General features: G+C 44.6%; 1 protein-coding gene across 3 annotated transcripts; it reads left to right on the forward strand.

Annotated features, from left to right (window-relative positions):
- The first annotated feature begins 1,185 nt into the window (after positions 1-1,185).
- RANGAP1 (Ran GTPase activating protein 1) lies at positions 1,186-20,253 on the forward strand. 3 transcript variants are annotated; one of them, XM_048928782.1, is made up of 17 exons: positions 1,186-1,310; positions 1,640-1,682; positions 4,031-4,167; positions 4,840-4,967; positions 5,868-5,927; positions 6,347-6,526; positions 7,600-7,734; positions 8,949-9,107; positions 9,287-9,400; positions 11,025-11,124; positions 11,695-11,779; positions 12,180-12,342; positions 12,823-12,936; positions 13,277-13,379; positions 15,090-15,178; positions 17,020-17,141; positions 19,141-20,253. In XM_048928782.1, exons 3-17 carry the CDS (start codon positions 4,056-4,058, stop codon positions 19,208-19,210), a joined length of 1,734 nt encoding a protein of 577 aa, XP_048784739.1. In that variant the 5' UTR covers positions 1,186-1,310; positions 1,640-1,682; positions 4,031-4,055; the 3' UTR covers positions 19,211-20,253. The 3 variants fall into 3 exon arrangements, with proteins under 3 accessions (XP_048784739.1, XP_048784828.1, XP_048784902.1); XM_048928871.1 differs by having other exon boundaries at positions 1,640-1,678; XM_048928945.1 differs by lacking the exon at positions 1,640-1,682 and having other exon boundaries at positions 1,190-1,310.
- Positions 20,254-21,223: the final 970 nt, after the last annotated feature.

A 21,223-nucleotide genomic window follows, 5' to 3' on the forward strand; every position in this document is an offset into this window, starting at 1 on the left:
ACATTCAGGGTGAGGCTGAAGGGGCTTTGAGCACCCTGCTCTAGCTGTATGTGTCCCTGTTCACTGTGAGGGAGTTGGACTAGATGGCCTTTAAGGGTTCCTTCCAACTCAAACAATTCTATGATTCTCTGTGATTCTATGAAAATTCTCATAATTTGGAAACATGGTTATCCAGGTCCTGTATTCAGTAGAGTCAAAATGCTGCAAATCTCTACTGCAAAATATGGCAGTGTCATAAAACTAACTTTAACATGTAAAGTTGTACTTGTAAGGAGAATTAATTTATCGACCTATGCTGCAATGGCACAGCACACATTCACTGCACTACGTCTGCAGCCATGCAGGTTTTATCCCCGATCCTTTGGCTCAGCCAATATTTGGGAGAAAGAGGAAAGAGCTGGATATATTTGATACAATCCTGCTTATTGCTTTAGGCTGTGATGAATTGACAACAAGTACCACATTTCTTGCTCATACAGTGGCAGTTGTGAAAGTAATGCCTCTTTATTTTATGATGTTGGCTTATGACATGAAAGGTGCACGATGGTGATGAGGCAGTAGAAGTTGAACCTTCCCACCAGTATCCTGCTATGCTTTGCTGCTGTGCGACGGGTAGCAGCAGAGGGGCAGTCTGACAAAATGGCATCTGACATGGAAGTGTGTATGAAGCAAAGGTGTGTCACTGAATTCCTGCATGCAAAAAAATTGCATCCGTTAACATTCACTGATGCTTGCTGGATGTTGATGGAGACCAAACAGATGTGAGCACAGTGAGCACACTGAGGCGGGGGGTGGTGCCTTTCAGCAGCAAGTGACGGTGCAAATGGGGTGCAGATTGTTATGAGCGTGGCATGCAGGCTCTTGTTCCTTGCTGGCGAGAACAGGCAGCCTAATGGTGGTGACTATATCGAAAGACGGCGTTTTGTCGCTGACAATTTGCTCTATCAAATAGTTCTACCGCAACAGACGGAAGCCCGGTCCTACATTCAGGCCCTGCAGGGTTCCCCCACGCGGGGCACGCCGGGAATGCGCCCCTCCCCAGGACTACATATCCCAGCGTGCCCCGCGGCCTCGCCCACGAGCGCAGCTTGCGTCGCTCCGGCGAGCGGCGTCACGCGCGGGGCGGCTCTCAGTGACGCAGCGCCTTGCAGCCAATGGGAGCGGGGAGAGCAAAACTGCCGGCTTTCAAATCCTCCGCCTCCGCCCGCCCCTCCCCCACCCGCTCCGGCGACAGCGACGGCGGCGTGAGGCGGCCCAGTGCCGGCGACACCTCGGCCCCTCAGCGACCCGCACCCGGCGGAGGCCCCGAGGTGAGATCGGGAGGCGCGGCGGCCGTCGGGGACCGCTGGGAGGGGGCCGTGAGTGAGCGGCGTCCCTTAGGACGTTTGTCACGACGCGGGGCCTCGTGAGACGCGGGGACGGCTCCGCGCGTGGCCCGTGAGCCTTCGGAAACCCCACCCACAGCGGCCCTCTGCGGGCCGGCAGAGTGTGGGGACGTCAAGGGGCGGAGGGCAACGAAGGGACCTTCCGAAGAGAGGGAGTGCGAGGAGGATAACCTTGGGCTGTCAGCAGGCGCGTTTCCAGCTCCTGTTTTGTTAAGAGTGCTTAGTAACTCTGACATTTCAATGTTTGTCCAAAGGTTTTCTCGTGGAAGATCTGGTGGCATAAGAGCCCTAGGGTAGGTAAGTGTTTGGGTGCGGCCGACGTGTGCGATGAAACACGCTGCAGGATGCGCTGGGGAGTTGGTGTGCTGGAATTAGGAACCTGTCACTGCTTATGAAATAAAAAGTAAAAGGAAATCTCAGGGAGAAGGAAAGGTGTGAGTGGGTCTGTCGGCTATAGGAGAACCTCATGGTAAATAGACCCTTGCTTTCATTTTGCCAACTGTATTCCGGGCTGCATCAAAAAGATCATGGCCAGCAGGGCAAGGGAGGTGATCCTGCACCTCTGCTCTGTGCTGTGAGACCTTCACCTGGAGTGCTGCGGCCAGATGGGGAGTCCTCAGTACAAGAGAAACATGGACCTGTTGGAGTGTGTCCAAAGAAGGGCCACAAAACTGATCTGAGGGATGGCATGCCTCCTTGTGAGAAAGAAGATTGAGAGAGTTGGGGCTGTTCTGCCCAGAGAAGAGAAGTTTCTGGGGAGACCCGAGAGCAGCCTTTCAATGTCTAAAGGGAGGATATAAGCAAGAAGGGAACAGACTCTTTAGCAGAATCTGTTCTGAAAGGGTAAGTGGAGATCATTTCAAACTGAAAGAGGAAAGGTTTAGACTAGATATAAGAATAAAGCTATTTTTGATAAGGGTACTTGATGCACTGGCATTGGTTGCCCAGAGAGGCAGTGGATGCCCCATCCCTGGAGACATGCAAAGTCAGGCTGGGGGGCTCTGAGCACCTTGATTGAGCTGTGGGTTCTTTACAGGGGGGTTGGACCAGATGGCTTTTAAGGGTCCCTTCTAACAAAAGTAATTCTATGATTCAAACTGTTGGGTAATGAAGTATTATAAAGCTAAAGATTAAAGTTGGTGAACAGATTGACTGCTGGACCCTATCTAACTTCTGTTCCTTGTGGTAAAACCTTCATGGCTGGGGGACATCCTTTCATCTTCTCCTTTTTAATTGGATTGACAGAGATTGGGAGCATCCATTGCCTGTTGCACAATGTCTGTGACTTAGAATCAGTGCAGTGACTTATTTGAGCCTCTTTTTATCGTCAGCATCTACCTGAGAGGACAGTCATCCTCAAAAGATGGTGCTGATAAAACTTGGAGGTGTTTTATCTTCTATGTCCCAAATACTAAAGTTAATGAAAGCTGAAGAGAAGCTCTGCCCTGGGGAAGCTGAAAACAAATGCTTCAAAACAGCAATCCCTGGAATGGCAGCATGTGAATTTGCCATGGAAGAAGTAGCTCAGGACACAGACCTCAGTGGGTAAAGTGATGTGCACTATCTTTTGTGATAGGAAGGGGGTGATTCTTCTCGATTTCTTCGAACCCAGACAAACCATCAACTCTGACTGTTGTGTTGTGATGCTGACTAAGCTACAGGCTTGAACTTCCAGAATTGAGCCAGAGAAGAAGGCAACCTTCTCCTTGCAATGCAATAACATCAGGACCCGTACCACTTTGAAGGCCATAAAACACATTGCCAGTCTTGACTGGACTGTTCTACCACATCCACCCTATAGTCCACTTCTGGCACCTTCTGACTTCCATCTGTTTGAGCTGATGAACAATGGACTCTGAGGGCAACATTTTCATTTCATTTTCATTGCGGCGATGCTGTCGTAGCAGTTGTGAAGCAGTGGATCATCTCCAGTGGTACAGATTTTTATGAGCATGGCATGTAGGCTCTGGTTTATCACTGGTGAAAATGCATAGCTAATGACGGTGCTTACGTTGAAAAACTGTTTTGTAGCTGAGAATTTCCTCTGTCGAATGGAGCTACTGTGTTCTTTGTATCTGTTGTAGTTTTCCATGGAAATAAATAGGAGGCCTTACTTTCAGAATGAGCTGTGTACAACACACATGATTTTTCAGCAGCTCTGTGGTTCTGGAACTCTGAGTTAGGAGCTACTGAGGATATTGCTGAAAAGGAAAAACAGTTGTGTTTGTTCTGTCTGGGTTTGGAGAACAGGAAAGAAGCAGCACGGCATGGATTACTAAGGGATGGGGGTAGGGGAGAGGGAATGTTACATCTTAATTGTAGAAGTGTTGTGCCCAAAGACTAACATCTTAAAGTGGTCTTTTCCAGTAGCTTTAGCTATTGGTCATTTGGGAAGTGTAACAACTTCATCAAAACCCCAGTCACTTCAGTACTGGAAGAATCAGCACCGTCTGGCTGGCTTTGAAATGTTAATCTAGCTTGGTGGTTGTAAGCGAGCTATGGGGAAAACAGTAGTGACACTGAATACTCAATTAGGTATCTCAGGAAATAACACCAGCACGTTAGTGATTATAAAGATGATTGCTAATACAGATTATGCATTATAGTTTATCTTTTTGATGGTGACCATTTGTTTTAATTGACAGCTCTTAGCACTGGGAAAGCAGAAAAATGGCATCGGAGGACATCGCTAAGCTTGCAGAGTCGCTTGCCAAAACCAAAGTGGGTGGCGGACAGTTGAGCTTCAAAGGCCAGAGCCTTAAACTCAACACAGCTGAAGATGGTAAGAGAAAAGACACATTTAGATCAACATTTCTGCTACATGAAAAAACAGTATGTTCTTCAGAGATGTTATTTGATCTACTGTCTACCTTCTTTACTGACTCTAACGGTGGTGCTTTTTATGTGCCGTATTAATAGTGCAAAGCCACTGAGATTTGAGGAAAGAGTTTGGGTATGTCAGTGGCAGGAGAGAGACTGCAGCCTGCACCTTTGCTTTGAATAGGAGTATTCCAGAGTACAATTGTTCCACTCTGTCACATTTGCTAAACAGGCATCTATTTCTGCCAGTAAGTGGGAACTCATTCCTGTTGATGTGGCACTCATTGCCATCATATTTTAGGCCTTTTGTCTTTGTTGATGCCTGCATTGCTAAACTATGTGCTGAATGGCAGAGGAATCAAACTTATGCAGCCGACCTCACATTTGACAAAGTAATAATAGAAATAAATCATGAAAGGGGAGAGACGATGGTGGATGGAGGGCATTCTGTCTAGTGACCTGACACTGTAGCTGTGTTCTCCATTGCTGTTTCAGAATTGTTTCAGATAGTGTTACTCAGATGTTCTTGCTAAGTGTAGCGTTTAGCAAATACTTCTGCCTCACTGTGTTACTGTTATTGTGATATCTAAGATGGTAATCACAAGGCCAACTAAATACTGTGTGTTTTTTCCAGCTGAAGAAGTGATCAAACAAATTGAGGAATTTGATGGCCTGGAAGCATTGCGTCTGGAAGGCAACACGGTGGGTGTGGAGGCAGCGAAGGTTATTGCCAAAGCCTTGGAGAAGAAGTCAGAGCTCAAGGTGAGACCTTCAAGTGGGTGGTGGGGGCAGGAAAATTTTGTAGAAACACTGTAGGCCTATCTGCACTCTTCTTTCTAGAGACTGCCTTGAGTTAGCCCCAAAGCTTACTTTGTTCTTCCAGTGATAAGAATAACCATATGACAATATAGCAGAACTTGGAGACTTTGGGATAGTGGGAGGAGCACTTCCTGTGTTCCTAACTGCTCCTATTCAAAAAGCTTCCAATCTTAAAGCTGGGAAGCTGTGCAAGAAAGAGCCTCTCTGTGGAGGCAACATCTGTAGAGAAAGACCTGTGGCCACAAATCAAGTTCTAATGGCAAAGCTGGAGAATGGTCAGGTCTTCTGTGAGTGATGTTTCATACAATACCTGAATAATGAAGGAATTGATGGAGGATATGCGCCAGAAGGTTTTTCTGTGTCCAAGCCATGTTTCCCTACTATTCTTTCATCCTAATGTTAGAAGGATGCTGTGCTGCTAGAGGCACTGCTCTTTGCAGGAGAGGAGTATGAAACGTTGATTCACCCACTTGTGGCTTTTCGAGTCAATCCAGATTGTTGAGCTCCATCCCTTAGTAAAATGCACTTATGTTCCAGTCTTTCAGTTTCCTACTGTTTTTTCTATTGGTAACTTTCTCAGCAGAAAAGAAGCCCAGCTCAAATGCAAGCAACAATTCTTGTATACTGTTATTTGCAATATGTATATGGTGGCTTAATGTCCTTCCAAGAAAGCAGCTGTGGTATTAGTTGTCACTGTTCCTTAGCACAATCAAATGGCAAGGCCACAGCAGGCAACGTTAAGCTGTCCATACTAATGTAATGCATCTTGTATGTGTAAATTTCTGTACAATTGTGTCCTAAATATTTTTTTCATGGCTCCTATCTGCATGTTTCTTATTTTAGAGGTGTCATTGGAGTGACATGTTTACTGGGAGGCTAAGATCTGAGATCCCTCCTGCTTTGGTAAGTGAAAACTAGATCTGAGACTTCCGCCTAATATAACTTATCTTCTCACCTGCCATGCTTTTTGTGGGAGGGTATTTCTGGGACTTTGTTAGTGAGTTTTTCTCTGTATGTTAACACTAAGTGTCTCAGAATAAGTAATGTGTTTTTTAGTTCCTTCTGTATGAGCTGGAGAAGTATTTGGCCTAAAGAGATGAGACAGTTTTTGGTAACTTCCTTGCAGTTATCTTTAGCTTGCTTTGTGTGACTCCTGCTCTGGCTTTAGCTGTGGAGCTTTATTTCTCCAGGCAACTTCACAGAATATCTTCAGAACAGAATTTTTTTTGCAGCATCACTGTCTCACCTCACCACTGCAGCACTGCTGTCAGTAACAGGCAGTCCACTCTTTCCCCTCACCCCTGTCACCTGTTTCCCTGCAGATCTCTTTGGGGGATGCACTCATCACTGCTGGAGCCCAGCTGGTGGAGCTGGATCTGAGTGACAATGCCTTTGGGCCAGATGGTGTGCGTGGCTTTGAGGCGTTGCTGAAGAGCCCTGCCTGTTACACCCTGCAGGAACTCAAGCTCAATAACTGTGGCATGGGCATTGGTGGTGGCAAGGTAAAAGTGGTCTCTTTACTGGGGATGAGGTCAGAGCCAGGACTTGGTTTCAGGCTTCCCTACATAGAATCACAGAATGATTGGGTTTGGAAGGGATCTTTGGTAATCATCTAGCCCAGCTCTCGTGCTCAAAGCAACCAGGCCAGCTTGCTCAGGGCTATATCTAGTCAGGTTCTGAGTATCTCAGAAGATGAAGACTTCACAGGCTCTCTGGATAATCTACCCCAGTGTTTGACAACCTTTGCAGTAAAAAAGTGTTTGGTTTGATTGGTTTTTTTGTTTGTTTGGTTTTTTTTTTTTTTTTGTATCTGTGTTTTTTTTTTTAAATGGAATTTTCTCTGCATCAGTCTGTAACATTTGTTTGACACTGCCTTCTATACGCCGCTTTCTTCCACAGCAGCCCAGTAGGGTTTCTTGGCTGCAAGTGTGTGGTGCACTTCATCAGGATTCCCAATTGTTGTTTTTTTGTTTTGTGTTGTTTTTTTTTTTTTTCCCACTACTAAGCTGTTTTGCTATTGTTTGGCAACCAGTGTATACTTCTACACTGGGCTGTTTCTCCCCAGGAGCTAGAACTGGTGTTGTCCTTTGATCTTCGTGAGAATCCTCCTGTCCCACTTCTCCAGTCTGTCATGATCCCTTCCCTCTGTGCTTATACTGACAAATTCCTGAAATATAATAATTTCCATGGTAGGAAAACAGGTCTGTCTTAGACTTTAGATTCCATGTCAAGAGAACTAAAATCCTTGGAGATGGGAGAAAACCAAGCCTAGCACTGAAGGGTGCCTATTTGGTGAAGCAGAAAAGCAGGACTGACTGTCATTATTACCCATTCATTTACATATTTATTAACCAAATGTTACTGGGATCGATGTATTCTACTGCAAAATCATCTCTTCTGTCCTAGGGACTTTATGTGCAGGTGTTGCAGTAGCAGTTTTCTTGTGTAACTTATTGTAGAAGCAAGTGTATTTTGTCAGTGTCTGAAGTATTATTGCTTGAGAGTTGGATACACAAAACGTTTGGCGTTCACAATGGAATGGTGAGGCTGTATAAACTGCTTCTGCTTCCTTTAGATATTGGCTGCTGCCCTGAAAGAATGTCACAGGAAATCAAGTGCCCAGGGCAAGCCTCTTGCTTTGAAGATATTTGTGGCTGGCAGAAATCGTCTGGAGAACGATGGTGCCACTGCGCTGGCTGAAGCCTTTGGAGTAAGTATCAAACCAGCTCTTGTCAGCAAGTGGGAGCAAGGTATATTTAAGTGTTGATGGTAGAGCTAGCACATAGCACTCAAAGGGTTGCCATGGCTTGGAAACAATGGCTGGCTGTCAAGTCACTTGAAGTAGCAATGCTGCTGAGACTGGAATCTTCAACAGGTGTGATTAGAATGGATGGCTGAATGTTTCCGTGACTGAGTTTCCAAGCATGTAACTAGTTGCTGTGTCAAGTAGGAGGAATAGGAATCTCCTTAGTAAATTCTTGGTCCTATTCCTTCTCCTTCCTTTGTACTAATGGACGTTGTCTGGTGCTGGTGGAGCAAGTGATTAGGTACTAGTGATTTCCTTGCTTAGTTGTTCAGTCAATTGGCAGGAGCAACCTGCTGTTTTTGCTGGCATCAGCCTGTGAGATCTCAACTTTTCTAGCCGTCTCTGATCAACTTCCACTTTCATTGGAGGAAGAGAGGTCTCTGTGGTTGGTGCCACCTACATCTCTTTGCTTTCCTCCACTGCTGCTAAAAATGTCTTCTGAGTGATAATGCATATTGTAAAATGTATTAATGATGATTTTGCGGTTTATAGGTTGCTCTTTTTTTTTATGGAGGTCTTTCTGGATTGACTAACTGGTAATCATGGCAAAAACAAGACTTAGGTACTTGAGAGGCATGTAACAAAGCGATTCAAGAGGAACTGAGACTGAATGACTATAAGGATTGGATGAATTACTGTGTTTTGTGATATGCACGTGGGACCTTGCATTGTTGGTGGGCTCTCTTTTGGTGGGCAGTTGTGGCGTTAGCTGGGTGTTGGTGAGTGGGTAGCATTGCAACTAATGTATTTTTCTTCTCTTCTGACATAGTAAATAGCTTTTATCTCAACCCATGAGTTAATATAATAAAATATAGTAGCTAACTAGTGTTTTTTTTATTCTTTGTTTGAGGGTTGAGCCTCAAACTGAGAACTCTTGTTTTGAGGTATCTAGAATAGACGTACTAGCAGGGAGCTACCCATAACTTATTAGATGCTTGCCACAAGCCATATATTTCACTCAGATTTGTGATACAATGGCTGCTAAGTAATTCTGTGTAGAAGAGCTAACGGACTTCTTAATTGCAAGTAGATTTTGAGCAAAAAAAGAGTGGAGTCCTATGTTCTTAAGTTGAAATGTGTCTTCTAACAGCCTTTTTTGTATCTGCATCCTCTTGCAGATCATTGGAACTCTAGAAGAGGTCCATATGCCACAGAATGGAATCAACCATCCTGGCATCACAGCACTGGCCCAGGCCTTTGCTATCAATTCATTGCTTAAGGTTATAAATTTGAATGACAACACCTTCACAGAGAAAGGAGCTGTGGCCATGGCAGAGGTGAGTTGTTCCAAGCGGTTGATTTGTCTTCCACCTCCCAGTCTCTTCAAATGCAGTCAGTCAGCATCAGCCTGTGGCTTGGTGCAGCCACGTACCACAATGAGGTGGAAAGGATGACCTTCCAGAAGTGATATCACATTTGGTTTGGTCTGTACCATCAACTTTGTGTTGTCTTGCAGACTCTGAAAGCACTTCGGCAGGTTGAAGTGATCAACTTTGGAGACTGCCTGGTGCGTTCCAAGGGTGCTCTTGCCATTGCTGATGCTCTTAAAGAAGGACTTCATAAATTAAAGGTACTGCCTTCTGCTGTTCAGCTTTGAGTCTCTTTTGAAAATGACTTATTTTCTGTTACCTGGCTTTGTGTTCATTCTCCTACTGCTACTGATTACTTCAAGGTGGCTTTTACCTCAGTGCAGCTCTGTGCCTGTAACTGAAAGCGATGAAGTTGTAGATTAGTGGCATCACCACAACCATGTGAGACTGTTCTGCGTGAAGGTATACCAGTAATCTGATTAGGTCCCACTTAGGTTTTTTAAGCTGCTGGTTCAGCTTAGCAGTTGCTCTTCAGAAAGTCTAATAATGGAAGTATCTGCTTTTAGAACCCCTGAGAGTCATGAGAGCAGACTGAGATATCTCTCTTCCTGAATATCTTGTGATCTCTACATCATTTCAGTGTTGATACAGTTGTTGCCTTTTCTTGTTTTGGGGATGTATCAAAGGTTCAAACAGTTGGTTTTTTTTTGTTTCACCTCCTGTATCAGTATTTAAATTTCACTGGCATTGGACTTAGGCCTGTGTGAAATGTTGTCAAGTCAGTAATATAAGTGAACTATAATCTCTAGGTACACCTCTCTAGGGTCACAGCTGCTCTGGGACAGATGCTGAACACAATTCCTATTTTTGGAAGCTTACAGATAAAACCAAAAATTCAGCACTGCTGCAGTGCTAATGTTTGTCTATGTGTATGAATCTGGTACAGTAAGAATTAGGTGCCTTGTGTTGTGAGATCTTTTCCTCAAGCTTCTGCTGGTTCCACCAGAACTTATTTCTGAGTTTCCCAGGTAGGCTTAAGTAAGGATTGTAATGAGACTGTCTGTGTGAACAGTTGGAAATTAAACCTTGCTCTTCCAGAGCAGAAATGGTTAAGGGAGAGTAGTATGAAGCAATAGTAACTGATTCATTGTGTTAAAGAACAACTTCCCTTCTGTTGTTAATATTAAATCTCAGGAAAAGGATTGAAGAACACTATGTGAAGTGGTGGGGGATGGTGTAGTTTGTCTTTAGGAGGCTGTAACTTGAAATGTAAATACTAAAAGGCAAATGTGCATTTCGTTCAGTATAGCAGCTACTATTCCTCAGTAAAACTTGAAGTGTGAGTTGTGTGACTGGTAGCTGGGCTCTGCTGGTGTAGAATGTGCTTAGAAACAAAAAATCTTCAATTTCTGGGAGAAGGTAACACAACAGGGCAGTCTGTGCTACCTGAGCAGACTGGACGTGCTGCTGAATCCCAGGGCAGCATGAAAGGACGAGAGGAAATTAAGGAGCTAACGTGCCTTTCTTCCTTTAAGTGGTTCCACAATTCCTCCTGTTGGTTCTCTAAGAAGTGCTTCTTGAGTAGGTGAAAGTCTTCAACCAGCTGATTGCTAAGGGCTGGAACAGGTGCTACCTTTTAAGGGAGCAGTCATAATAGTGTGTGGTCTTTGTGGCTGTTTAACTTAAGTGGTTGCTTTTATTATGGTATGTTTCAAAATATTTTGTTTAAACGAGGCAGAGAAATGTCACTTCCAGTTAAAAATCTGTTTTTCCTAAGGCCCTTTTCAAATTAGAATCTTTCCAGAAAGCTTGTGAGCGTGTGAAGCTTATGGGGATGATAGATATTACAGGAATTATGTAAACAAGTGGTTTTTTGCTTCTTAGGAACTGAATTTGTCCTTCTGTGAGATCAAACGAGACGCTGCTCTGTCTGTAGCTGAAGCTATTGAAGATAAGGTAGAGTTGGAGAAGCTGGATCTCAATGGTAAGTAAGCTTGCTAGGTAAAAGCACATGTAGTCTGACCCCAACTAGAAACCACTAGAAAGAGTGGTTACAGGATCACCTGTGCTGGTGTTACAGTATCTGGCATTTAAAAAATGGTTATGTGGGAGTAGCTGAGGTTGGGTGATGCTGGGACAGGAAGTGGTTAGATTCTGAAAGCAGTCTTAAGATGTGAACTCAGGCAGTTGTTAGAGTTCAGTAGTTTGGAGATTTTGACCACTGTGGGCTTTTGCCTTTCGTACCCAAGTCTCTGCATTTCAGAACTGCTGGGACTCACAGCTGTTTACAGAGCTAGTAGGAAGTTTCTCCAAGACTTTCTGAACAGCAGAGGCTTTTGTCTGTCTCCAAGTGTTGTGAAATGCTTCTGGAATCTGTTAAACAGCTGTTTGATTCCGATAACTGAAGTCTGCATCGCCGCCTCCAAGCCTTGATGTAGAAATTACTGATATTATTTTTTAACTTAAACAGATATAGATAAGAATCTGTAACAATGTTCCCAAGAACAAACTTGTGTGCATCTTTTGAATGTATTCCCTTTTTCCCTGGATGCAGGTAACTGCCTGGGTGAAGAGGGGTGTGAGCAACTGCAGGAGATCCTTGAAGGCTTCAATATGGCAACTGTGCTGGGATCGTTGAGGTAAGAGGGCACCAGAATTTAAATGAGAAGTTTTCTACCCATTTTTATTAACACTTACTTTGTTTAAGGTAAGAACTGTAACATCCAACTGTAATTGCAGTTGAATGTTGGTCTGAGTGTAGTGTGGAGTGCTGTAACATAAGCAGGATAAGCCTTGTACGCTATTTTCATTGATAGAATTAATTCGGTGTCAGTTACTGACTACATTTTTTGCTTACCACTGTCAACTGGATGGCTGAAGTCTCAGGTGGCCTCCTAATGTGTTGTAGTGAAGGTGTACTTCTTGCACTGAGTCTTGAGGAGAGGCTGCTTTTTTGTTCTTGGAAAAGAAAAATTGAATACCAGCATATAGGAATTGCAAGTATGTGATTAATGGAATATGTGAACTCTCTAACTTCAGTGATGATGAAGGGGAAGAGGAGGATGATGAAGAGGAGGAGGAGGAGGAAGAAGAAGAAGAGGAAGAGGAAGAAGAAGAGGAGGAGGTGGAACAGCAACAGCTGAAGGAAAGAGGACAGGGAGAACAGGACTCGATGACTCCTAAGAAAATAATTAGTTCACAGGTAAGTTTACTTCAGGATACATTTGTTTACTGTCTGGAGAAGAGCTGAGGAGGATACAAGATTTAGAGAGAGTTTGCAGTGCTGGCAGGAATTCACATTCCTGCGTGGACTGGCTCTGTGGTAACAGGCAGGGAGATAACATGCAGAAGGTGAAGAAAATGGATGACTTGGCAAGCTGTTTTGTTAAAGGCTGCGTGTGCACACATGTAGTGGTACAGACTGAACAGCCATTGTGACAGATGTGGGTGGAAAAAGTCTCCCCATCTTCATAGCGTGGTAAGAACCTTGCATGTGCACTGCCATGCAGTTGTGCTAGAATACTGTGTCTGTTTTAACTCTAGCTTCATTCCAGCCTTAAATAGTTTTAAAGTAAAACAAATTCTGACCTGATGTGCCTTTGCAAGTCAGACCTATGTGCCTTTGCTGTACCAATTTATTTGCTTTTAAGAGTAAACTTGAGATGGATTCTGTGTGTTTCAGGATTCAACTCCCGTGCCGTCTCCTCCTGTGGATGTTGCCACATTCCTTGCTTTCCCATCACCTGAGAAGCTGCTGCGGCTAGGGCCAAAGTGTTCTGTGCTGATAGCTCAGCAGGTAGGTGAGCCTGTGGTTTGCTGCACTTGACTCTTTCTCAGGATCACTAATCCCGAGAAGTGCTAACTTTCTCTCAGTCCTAGACTTGCTGCTTCTCCCTAGTTCCTCCCTGAGGAACCTTGTGGAAGCAGGTGGTGCATTTAATACTTGCACAGGCACCCTAGGTGTTTTACACAGAGTAACTTTGTTTCACAGTGTTGCTTATGTCTTGTAGTGTGGCCAAGGCAAAACTGATGTCAGTCAGCTGGAGGCTGTATTTCTTGTCACTGCTGTTGGCAGAGATCCAGCTTCTCTATTTGGCTACCACTTAACTTCTTTTTTTTTTCTCCTTGCCTTTCAGACAGATACATCCGATGTAGAGAAAGTAGTTACAGCTCTCTTAAGGATATCTTCAGTCTTCAAAGATGAAGCCCCAGTAAAAACAGCAGTGCATGAAACAACAGGTGACAATCTTTCTTCACTTAAGGATGCGATGCAGTGCAAAGCATAGGAAGGCCTTTGTGAGCTGGGTATTCAATTGGTTGACTCTGGTAGCAGGAAACCCCAGATTACAAAGTACCAAGCTGTGACATGCTGTTGTGTGGAGTGGAAGTAAAGGCTTGTTCTAAATGAAAGAAGTCTTATGCTTCCAAAGCTTGATGAGGAGTGTCTCTTGTTGTTGCTGTCTTCGTGGTCATGTGTTGCCCTTACCTGAATCTCCTTGATGCTGTGCTATCAATAGCCAATAGTTCTGTGTCTCTCAAGATCAGGTTGTTTTTTTTGGTTTTTTGTTTTTTTTCCAAGGCTGCTCCTTTGAAAAGTACAGGAAGTAGCCTTCCAACTTAGTTTTAAGAGAATGTAAAGAGAGATCTCTTGTCTAGTGTACCTCTTTATTAGTTACAATTAGTTATTAAAGCACAGTAGGTACTGTAAAACAAGGGACTGTTTCTCACTGTACAGCACAGAATGGGTAGGTTTGATTTATGAGTGTACTAATAGCATCCCTTCATTTTCTCATTGAGAAACTGAAATTCCAAACAACACCTGTGCACTTTGACCACTTGCTTTCATCCTTTTTCCAAATGATGCAGCAGTACAGTTTCCCCATCCGTGAGTTACCTATCAGTACTGTGCAAAAGAAATGGATCCATTGGTTTTAAGGCCATTTAGAGTGATTTATTTGAAACAAGTGTGTGTTCCCTTAGTTAGCATTTTCTTAGTTTGGAATACATACATTGGTGAGACGTTGGTAATACATTGGTGAGACTTAGCTATTGTCTGTAAAACAGTAAATTAATACAGAGTTAACTGGAATGGTGTGTAGGTCCAGGCAGCCAAAAGTAGTCTGGCATTTCACTGAGTGTGTGCCAGCCTTGACTGATGCCTTTTGTGAGTTGTCTCCCACAAAAAATGACGTGCAGGATGCATGCGTTGCCTGAATCATGCTTGTACATGTATTACCTTGACACCAGAGCTCTTTCTTACTACTCCTGCTTTGTAAGGAAAAGCAGTACCTAGTAATTGCTTTCCTTCCAGAAGAGTAACTGTGAGTTGATGAGGAGGTCCCTAGTGAATGACCCGCACTGCTCTGCAGCTGCTGTAGTGGGTTGTGTTCACTCCAAGAAACTACAACAGTCAGAAGTCAAGATTGTGCCTTTTTTACCTTGTAGACAAGAGAAGATAAAACACTGGTTAGCCCACAGCTAGCAGCAGGATATTGGTCCCAAGGAAGCCTAGGGAACAACTGAACAAAAGGAATACAGTGAGAACTTGGCTTCAAAAGAAAGGTGAAATCTTGCTGGCCTTTACATCTCAAGCTTTTAGGTCTACTGCTCTACTTCAGCTGATGATGTGTATATTGTACATATGCACATGTACTTCATAGTACAAATACAGTGAGTAGAACATCTCGTGGTGCATAGGATAGAGATCAAGCTGCATTTGAAATTTGACTGTAAGATTTTGTGCTATTTTTTTTCCACTTAAACCCCGGTATCAGGCCTTATACTTAAGGACCGGATCTTCTCTGTCTTGGTTTCAGAGATTCTACTTAATCCTGGGCACATTACCTCTCAAAATTCCTTCAACAAATGATGGATATGGTCAGTTGTGATCTTAAATTTTTTTACAGGGTCCCTTTCTGTATTGTTTCATGTGATGCATTTCTTTTTTAGATGCCTTGATGAAAAAAGCTTTCTCTTCCGCCACGTTTAATTCAGATGCGTTCATCACAAGACTCTTGATCCACATGGGGCTACTTAAGGTGAGGAAGCAGGAAAGAGTTAAGTTATGGTCTGCTTAGGCTGTTGAAAACCAGTCTGGTTGGGCTTGGGGTAATTATGTTACCATGGAAACAGCTGGGTGCCTGTGCATGCCTAATGCCCGGGGACAATAGAAGTCTGCAGGGCCGGCAAAAATTGCAACATTGCATTAGGATGAAGATGGTGTCAGCAATTTGTACCTCTTCTGTTTTCTGTGCTCTGAATTCCCAGACATCCCTTAAAGGTAGGGAGGGTCGTGCTGCTTGTCTATAGGCTCTTCCAGATGTCTAATTAAAAAACAAACCCTTTGTCCAGGTGTCTGATGTGTAATATTGTTATTAACCATGGTCCTTTAGGGCATCTTATAGTAGCACATCTCAAACAAATATCCAACTTCTCGTGTTTGATCAGTAGCATTTAACTTCTCTCCACATCACTCTAGTGTTAAATACATCTTTATATGGAATAGACTTCCTCCCAAGAGATGGCAGGAGCCTGCAAACTGCATCAGAATACCTGTAGCATTACCTTCAGTGAGATGCCTTGGGGGGAGAGGTTCTGTCTACAGACTTCAATATTTTTGCCTACTAGGGCTGCAAGGATCATTTTTTCTCAAGACCTGGAAACTGAAAATGGAAGCTTGGGCCAAAATGATTCTAAGCTGCAGAATGTCTGTATTCTAGCAGCCTCCTCTTAATTAAGTTTATGAATCTCCTTCTGCTAATATCCAGCTCAGGGAACAGAAGGCTGTTAACATGCAGGTCACATCCTTTGTGTCCTTAAAAATCCATTTAGCCCATCCCTGTGTAGATTCAAATGGGACCAAAACTGAGCATCCCTCTTCACAGGTCTACAGAACCCAGGATGGCTTTCTGCTCTGCAGAATGCTTGTTTTGGGCACTGCCACCTACCTCTTATCCCATCCAGAAAATAACAGATGTATGAAGCACTAAGCACAGACTCGTGCTCTGGAAAAGCTGTGGCAGGAAGTCGTGTGGATGATAATGGCCTCAATAATCAGCCAACCAGTTGTTGTCACCTGTGGGGGACTGCTGATGAATTAGGCATGTGGGGAGAGGGAACAGCTTCATAACTTTCTGTCCCACATAAGTGGAAGCACATGGGCAACAGCTATCCTTAGCACCATGAAATATAAGGTCACATACCCAGAAATGGCTGTCTTGTTCCTGTCTACAGAATGAAGAGATTAGGAGGATGGCAGTGGAAAAATAAATGAAAATGGTATGAAAGTTGGGGCACGTAGGTCAGTGTCATGTTAGGAGCAAGAAGAAATTCTGCATTGTGGTGTAAGCAGGAGGAGGAATGGTAATAACTTTACCTTATTCATGAGTGCAAGAGCAGTGCTGGGAATGGTGCATCAGGTTCTGGAGGCATCCCGACAAAGAGCTGGAGGTGGCATAAAACTGAGCTACAGAATAATGCAAGAGAAAGTTGTGTAATTAAGGCAACTCAGTTCTTGATAAAATCAGATAGAATTCTGCAGGAGAGCACTTTGACACAGAGCCTCTGAGGTTTGGTTGTTCTGCTTGCATGTTCATTACTTCCTTTTCCCTACTGCTGATGCAATCAGTGACTAATATTTAAGTGGTATGTACTAGAGTACCCTCAATGTGGTAACATTTCAGATGTTGGTGCAGGGAGGCTATAGAGTTGGCCACCTTGGTCTTGAGGAACATCATGCTTAACCTTGTGAACAGTATTTACTACCGTGTATGAGAGAACCTCATTCTACAGGGAGTTCATTGCCTTGGTCATCTGCAGTGAATGGGACAAAGCAGTGACTGCCTGATGCTTGATTTCCATCTTCTTGTCCTTTTCTCAGAGCGAAGAGAAGATCAAAGCTGTCCCGAGCCTCTATGGTATTCTTATGACTTTGAACCATATGGTCCAGCAGGATTATTTCCCTAAATCCCTGGCCCCAGTTCTCTCTGCTTTTGTCACAAAGTGAGTATTGTACTCGTCGTGCCATCTTCTTTCTCCATGAGAGTTGGTGTAATGGAAGGTTAATAGCTTGCATGTAAGCTGCTCTGTTAAAGCCCACTAAGTACCTATTCTAAAATTAAGCATTAATAATTTGGCCCTCTATCTTTCTTACTCCGATACACAAGGTTTAGGTTAGCAAGTGTTAAACTTCAGGAAGAAGCAGAGGAAAACTGGCTATGGAGCAGAGGGGAGAAATAGTCCAGCACTGTCTTAGTACTGAAAACCACCTGAAATCCATTTGGTGGCTGCCTGGTTCATCACAGACTGTGTGCCACGTAGGGTCAGGACAGCTTGGTGGGTGTCAGGAAAAGGCTTAAGCCTTCCTGATTTTCATTGGTGTGAGGAGTATGCAGAAGCTTGAAATCTTGTGCTGGTAAAGGGCAAAGGCCTCAAGTAGCTGTGGCTGGTACAAACCATGGGTAAGAGGGATTCAGTCAAATACTGATAGTCAGCCTTCTCTTGGCTCTGCTGGGATTAGAAGCAGGCTGTTATGAGCTGAGGTGTGTCTGAAGCTGTGAAAGCTGATGCATAGCAGCGGCCTGTCCAGCAACCAGCCATGCTAACAGCAGTTCTAGAAAGTGAAACTGTGTAACTATGTTACTTCTGGAGTACTTGTTCTCCTCCTCTGTTTTGTAGCAGTGATGCTGTGGATAGTGCTGTGTGTTCAAAAAAATAATGAAACTGGGGTGTATGGGCTGGGAGCAGCATCCATCTTACTCTGCTGCTGTCCTTATTTTCTTTTCTGGACACAAGAGGGTGCTGTGAACCCACCTGTGCATCTGCATGATCCTTTAGGAGGAAGCAATGTCCAGGGATGTCTGCCTGTCCTCTTGTCGCTCTCCAGAAGCTGTGGTGGTTTTTAGGGGGGATTTTTTAATTTTATTTTTGCAGCTCTGTGTTGTTGGATGGGATCACATTGCTGGTCTTTTTTCAACTGCCCACCACAGAGCAACAGGTGATTGAATTCCACAGCAAGGGGGGAAACTCCATGGTAGTGTTAGAGGAGGTTTGGTGTTAAGGGTGGAAGATGAGCAAGCTTGGCTGTGATCAGTACCAGCTTTTTAGTGTCTCTGCTCCCAGAAATGGGACATTGCCTAGATGCAATCAACCTGTGCTGTTGCAAACAGGGTTGGGTCTTCTGAATATGACGACTGAAATGCATGGAGGTTCAAGGCCAGGTTGGATGGGGCCTGGGCAGCCTAAGCATGGACGGCAGCCCTGCCCATGGCACGGAGTGGGATTGGGTGGGCTTTGAGGTCCCTTCCAACCCAACCATTCTGTCATTCAATGAATCCCTCACTGAGACTGAAGATAAACTGCAAATTGTGTCCTGCTGTGTTCCTGAAGGTGTGGGACATTAAATGGCTTTTGTGGGGACAAAAGCAGTTAACCCTTCTCCAGGATATGATCTCAGGTACTTCAGGCCAACAACAGGTTCTCTTGGCCATTTCTGAAGCCAACAGATGCTCTTAGGCTCCAGGGTTACGCTTCCTCTTTTTGAAAACGTGAAAATCCTGGAGGCTGAAGTTGGTGTTGGCTTGGTGAGAAAAGATGTGAACGTAAGCAGCTTTGTCTCATGCATTTCAGGTGCCCTAAACGCAATCTGTACGGAAAATTCCATTGCAGGGAGGGAAGGGGAATTCTCTTCCCACCTACTTCCTGCTGCCAAAAATGAGGCACAGGGCCGCAGGGAGAAGCAGTCTGCTGCCCATCTTTGTACCTCTGGATATAAATTTTCTGATTCTTGGCAGCTCTCTCGCTGTCTGCGATAGGGGAGAGAATTTTTACAGCATGCTCTGAATGGGAACCAGAGAACAGGGAGAGAACTGATGGGAAAATGTGTAGGCTGTTGCACATGCAAGCCCTGTGTATTTGAGATGGTGTTTATTTGGGCACTTAGAGTTTACTACAATGCAATTTTGAAGCTTTACTATTGTAAATAATTATTTTCTTCCTACAGACCAAACCGTGCTCTCGACTCCTGTTCCTTTGCCCGCCACATGCTTTTACAAACCCTCCACCAGCTGTGAGAGGCAGAGATGTGCCTTCTCTCCCTGTAGGACTGTCCTCAGCAGAGAACTCAGAGCTGCACAATGAAATCAGATCCCGGAGCCCACGCAGATGTGCTGTCTTTTTTTTCCTTTTTTGTTTTGTTTTGTTGCCCCTCTTGGAGGTCTGTCCTTCCTTCTGCTTTCATAAACTTGGGCAAATCCTGCTGATTTATTATTATTATTTTTTTTAATATTGTTCTATTCCTCATGAAGTGACTCTCTGATCTGTGGGGCTGATGCTTACGCTCTGAGCTCAGCATGAACTGAAGAGTCTCTCTCCATTTCTGTAGCATTGGCAAGGGTGTGCCAAAATGAACACGGAGCTTGGAAGCGCTCTCATCAGGATCAACCCTTGCTGTCCATTTTATTTTATTAGACTGTGCAGGAGGACAGCTATGCTGCTGCTGCTTCTCCAGCCAGCGGCGTGCTTGACGTGCCCCCTGCCAGCTGCTGCTGGCTCAGAGGAGCAGGGTCTGCTCTCCGTTGATTCTTCTTTTGAGTTTATTTCTTGAAGGTGCCGTGTGGCCAATCTGTATTTTAGGGTGTTGCTCCCCCGCTACTCTGGCTTGGAGTGTCTGTGTAGTGTGGCTGACCCGGGTGGCCATTGCTTAAGGGAGCAAGCATATGTTCATTGTAATTTTTTTTTGTCATTGCCTGTGTAGTTTTCCCTTCCCCTCTCCTTTCCTGGCTAAATAGACTCGGTCTGGAAATGAATACAATCCATGAAGTCCATGTGAAGTATGTGTTCCCCTTCTCCTTCTGTCTTACCTTTGGAACAGTGGGACTGTTCACATGTTTGAAAGCTGAGCACAGGTAAGAGCACAGAATTAGGGCAATGGTGATGTTCCTCAGGTAGGGCAGCCCTTGTTCTTGCACAGAAGGAGTGGCAGGAGGTACCCCATGCTCTACACTGAAGTTGGTTCACCTGCCTGCATGTTGGTGTCAACTACCTGCACTCGTCTTTTGGGCTTCTGAGAATCTACACCTCTCTTTAGAGTAATAAAAAGTAATAATTCCCTTCACTTGGCACTGATTGTTTTTTCCTCAGTTATAGTTGAAGACTTTCCTTGCCCCAGCCCTTACATTGGCTATACTGTACAGAGTGCCAGAAGAGGAAAGGAAATGGACTTAGCGCAGCAGCTACCATCCATTAAGTGGGGGGGGGGGGGGGGGGGGGGGCATGCTTGTCCTATATGATGTAGGAGCTGCTGTTGTTTGCTCACATGGTTTGCAGGCAGTGCTTACAGAGAAGAAAGGGTTTGAGGCAGTGGATGGAAATGTGTGGTATGCTCCAGCTCTACATGCATACAGTCTCTGCTTGAATTCTGCCACCCTGTGGGCCTGTTCACAGTGCCCACAACCGAGGGAAAGGGAGCACCTTCAGGTGAGCAGTGTCTGCTTTACTCTGGAAAAGGTTGCCTGAAGGCTAAAAGCAAGGGATACTTTCTAAACCAAAATTCTGTATCTGAGTCAGTAAAAGGAATGGAATGGAATGGAATGGAATGGAATGGAATGGAATGGAATGGAATGGAATGGAGGCTGTGATGGCAGCATTCAGCTCTGTGCTAAGGCTGGGCCCTGCCTCCTTTCCTTGGTCCCCTTTTATTCCTTTGGCAACACCTGCAAACAGAAGTGTTACTGCAAGGTGGAGGGAGCAAACAAGAAGTAAAACAGTTTGTAATTTCTATGGTCCCAGCCCTCCTGTGGCTCTCGTGTGGGATCCTTGAGCACTTGTTGCTCTGGAATGTGAAAATCAGGCTGAGGTGGGGGTGACAGCAGTGCTGCTTCAGCCTGCCTTGTGCACCAAACCCCGGAGGCAGAGTATTTATTTCGAATTTTCTAAGCGCAGCAAAGCAGCGGTGGCAGAGGGGAGGAAAAGCTCCGGCTGCGTGCAGCGATCCGGGGGTAAGGAGAGAGAGAGCAGGACTGGACTCCTTGCAGGCAGAGCTAAAACATTTTGCCCTGCAGCCGGCTTCCCATCGTGCCGCCTGC

The sequence above is a fragment of the Lagopus muta genome, chromosome 1 (assembly GCF_023343835.1).
Source record: "Lagopus muta isolate bLagMut1 chromosome 1, bLagMut1 primary, whole genome shotgun sequence".
Classification (NCBI taxonomy): Eukaryota; Metazoa; Chordata; class Aves; order Galliformes; family Phasianidae; genus Lagopus; species Lagopus muta.

What these genes read in the sequence shown, in the direction of transcription:
- RANGAP1 (XM_048928782.1), top strand. Translation starts at nt 4,056, where the DNA reads ATGGCATCGGAGGACATCGCTAAGCTTGCAGAGTCGCTTGCCAAAACC. An exon ending in ACTCAACACAGCTGAAGATG is followed by an intron (nt 4,168 to 4,839) that starts GTAAGAGAAAAG and finishes TGTTTTTTCCAG; the next exon opens with CTGAAGAAGTGATCAAACAA. An exon ending in GGAGAAGCTGGATCTCAATG is followed by an intron (nt 11,125 to 11,694) that starts GTAAGTAAGCTT and finishes CCCTGGATGCAG; the next exon opens with GTAACTGCCTGGGTGAAGAG.